This window comes from Scaptodrosophila lebanonensis, unplaced genomic scaffold (genome assembly GCF_003285725.1).
Source record: "Scaptodrosophila lebanonensis strain 11010-0011.00,11010-0021.00 unplaced genomic scaffold, SlebRS2 tig00000024-arrow-pilon, whole genome shotgun sequence".
NCBI lineage: Eukaryota > Metazoa > Arthropoda > Insecta > Diptera > Drosophilidae > Scaptodrosophila > Scaptodrosophila lebanonensis.
This window is the reverse complement of record NW_022060538.1, coordinates 3,517,759-3,521,330: the sequence shown is the minus strand read 5'-3', so window position 1 is coordinate 3,521,330 and position 3,572 is coordinate 3,517,759. Positions and strand designations below refer to the sequence as shown.

Genomic DNA, 3,572 nt, shown 5'->3' with positions numbered 1-3,572 from the left:
AATGTGAAGAAAGATAAAATGCGTACCAAATATGAAGGAAAAAAAGAATTACGTAACTTAAGCGTAACTTATTTAGTCGACACAGAAATTCATTTTCTTCAACGGCTTTAGCTTCGGCTGCCTCTGCAGTTCGCATTACTTTGTGCTCTCATTTCGACAAACTTTTCTTCACCCATTTTGCAGTGTTGCAGGCTAATTTGCATTTGAAATCAAGCGTGCGTCAGGCAGCGAGACAGCCAGCCAGCCACACAGCCACACAGCCAGGCCATTCAAGATGATTTCGTCCGCAGGCAGTATACGAGTGGTAAGTGGAGTGGCGCGTGCCATTGACCGGCACAGAAAACTTCACGTAATTTCCTCGTTTTTATTCATACGCTTGCAGCTTTTTGGTGTTATCGCCGTCGTCGTCGTTTTGGCGCACGATGCCGCTGCCGTGAAGCGTGAGGCCCCCCTGAGCAACAGCTATTTACCGCCACCGTCTGGGCCTCGAGCACCAGCCTCAAAGTACGGAGCACCACCGCCAAACTCTTATCTGCCACCCGCTTCTGGACCAGCGCCATCGTTTAACTCGCATCCCGGCTCAAGCTATGCTGCGCCTAGTGCTCCTTCAGGTGGACCCTATGCCGCACCGGCTGCAAGACCATCGAATTCTTATGGACCGCCACCACAAAGAAAGCAGCCTCCACGTCGGCCCTCATCTAGCTATGGCCCTCCAAAATCGGTTTCAACGAAATACGGTCCTCCACCTAAGTCGCCGTCGTCGAGCTATGGTCCGCCAAAATCATCGCCACCTTCTCAGAGCTATGGAGCTCCTGCGCCACCCTCCTCTAAATATGGACCCCCCAAGTCTTCACCTTCGTCCAGCTATGGAGCTCCCGCACCACCATCTTCCAACTATGGTCCTCCGAAGTCATCGCCACCTTCGTCTAGCTATGGAGCTCCCGCACCACCATCTTCCAACTACGGTCCGCCGAAGTCATCGCCACCTTCTTCAAGCTATGGAGCTCCTGCACCACCATCTTCCAACTACGGTCCGCCGAAGTCATCGCCACCTTCTTCAAGCTATGGAGCTCCAGCACCGCCATCTTCAAACTATGGTCCCCCGAAGTCATCGCCACCTTCTTCAAGCTATGGAGCTCCCGCACCGCCATCTTCCAATTACGGTCCCCCGAAGTCATCTCCAACTTCTTTTAGCTATGGAGCCCCCGCACCACCATCTTCCAACTATGGGCCACCAAAATCAGCGCCACCGTCGCAGAGTTATGGAGCGCCTGCTCCGCCATCATCCAACTATGGACCTCCGAAATCGGCACCACCGTCTCAGAGCTACGGAGCACCCGCACCACCTTCATCGAGCTATGGTGCACCAAAATCTGCCCCACCATCTCAGAGCTATGGAGCTCCCGCACCACCAAAATCCAGCTATGGTCCCCCAAAGTCTGCCCCACCATCTCAGAGCTATGGAGCCCCTGCACCACCCTCATCCAGCTACGGGCCTCCAAAGTCCGCACCTCCTTCTCAAAGTTATGGGGCACCTGCACCTCCTTCATCCAGCTACGGCGCACCGGCTCAGGCACCATCTAACTCCTACCTGCCTCCCAAAAGCTCTAGCCGCCCCTCCAAGCCATCTTCATCATACGGGACACCTAGCGCTAACAGCTTTGTGCCATTACCTTCAGCCCCATCAACAAACTACGGAGCACCTTCAAAAACGCAAACTCTAGGCAGCAGCGGTTACACTTCTGGACCAGCCGCCTCGTTTGATTCACCGCCATCACCATCTTATGGTGCTCCAGCATCATCTTCTAGCTCTGGTGGTGGTTTCTCTTCATCATTCGAGCCATCCTCCAGTTACGGCGCACCCAGTGCACCACAACCTTCGTCGTCATATGGTGCACCTTCGTCCTCATATTCTGCGCCTAACTCCAACAGTGGCGGACCCTATGCATCAGCACCATCCAGTTCATACTCGGCGCCTTCCAGCTCTTACTCAGCGCCTAGCTCCAGTTCAAGCAGCGGTGGTTCTTACGCTTCAGCTCCATCTAGCTCTTATAGTGCGCCTAGCCCAAGCGCAAGCAAGGGCGGACCATATGCGTCGGCGCCTTCGAGTTCATATTCAGCACCCAGCTCCGATGCCAGCAGTGGTGGTCCTTATCCTTCAGCACCCTCTAGCTCTTACGGCGCTCCAAGCCCAAGCGACGACGGACCATATCCTTCAGCGCCATCCAGCTCATACTCAGCTCCAAGTTCAAGTTCAAGCAGCGGTGGTCCTTATCCTTCAGCGCCATCCAGCTCATACTCAGCTCCTAGTTCAAGCTCAAGCAGCGGTGGTCCTTATCCTTCAGCGCCATCCAGTTCATACTCAGCTCCTAGTTCAAGCTCAAGCAGCGGTGGTCCTTATCCTTCAGCACCGTCCAGTTCTTATGGAGCTCCCAGCCCTAATTCAAACAGCGGTGGACCATACCCTTCAGCGCCATCCAGCTCGTATTCTGCTCCAACATTTAACAGTGGTCCCTACTCGTCTGCACCGTCTGCGCCCCATTCCGCTCCGGCACCATCGTCATCGTACGGAGCTCCCGATCTAGGTTCCTCTGGTGGCAGCTATGACAGCTTTTCCTCCGGCCCAGAATCTTCGTACAGCTCCAGCAGTTCGTTTGCGCCATCGTCATCTTCTTCCAGCAGCGCGGGCTATTCCTCAGGTCCTTCTTCATCCTATAATGCACCAGCACCAGCCCCACCATCAAGCTCTTACGGCGCTCCTTCTTCGGACTTTGGTTCCTCCAGTGGAGGTTTCCCTACTGGTTATTCGTCCAGCTATAGTGCATCACCTTCGAATGATGCCACCAGCGCAGGTGGTTACCCCAGTGCTCCATCTTCCTCCTATGGAGCACCTGCTGAAGACTCTGGCTACAATTATCCCGCCCCCAACCAAGTGCCCGACACCATACAGCAAGGCTATAGCGCTGATGGCGGCTACAGCTACAAGAAGAAATAAACGATCGCGGTGCAGCCAAGTGCCTTAGAATACTCTTAAGAGGTGCACGGTATTCGGTGCCCTTTTCATGTCATTGCTATCACAAACTATGCGCCGCCATTTTGTTTTAATGCCTTAACTGTATGTATTTTCAGCAGATAAATTATTCTAATCTTGAACAACTTTGTGCATCCTTATCGCTTCCTTTACTCTATGTACTTGTATGTATGTATATCCATTTAGCTGTAATTTGATTAGTCTTAAAATGTTTTGTGTAATAAATGATAAAGAAAATGAGTTCGATTGCTTTTGCATTCCCTAGTAAGTAGTCGGCCGGCCCCTTCACATCCGTGACATTCATTCTCGTATACCTATACATACATACATACTTGTATGTACGAGTGCTGTGTACTTGTACGCGTACTTCTAATTGGAATGGAAAACAAGCGGCCAACATTTGTGGCCATACCAAATGACAGTTGAAGGTTCAGAATGCAACCAGCATTGGCAATTTTTGCCATGCTATGCTAATTTTTTGAAAATACCGGATATACAGCTGCCACAACAGACAACAGAAACAACGGCAACAATAACAACA

At 52.0% G+C, this 3,572-nt stretch overlaps 1 protein-coding gene across 1 annotated transcript; it reads left to right on the top strand.

Moving 5' to 3' along the window:
- Positions 1–274: 274 nt before the first annotated feature.
- LOC115621931 (extensin) lies at positions 275–2,995 on the top strand. The gene has a single exon (XM_030515779.1). It carries the CDS (start codon positions 275–277, stop codon positions 2,993–2,995), a length of 2,721 nt encoding a protein of 906 aa, XP_030371639.1.
- The last annotated feature ends 577 nt before the right edge of the window (positions 2,996–3,572 follow it).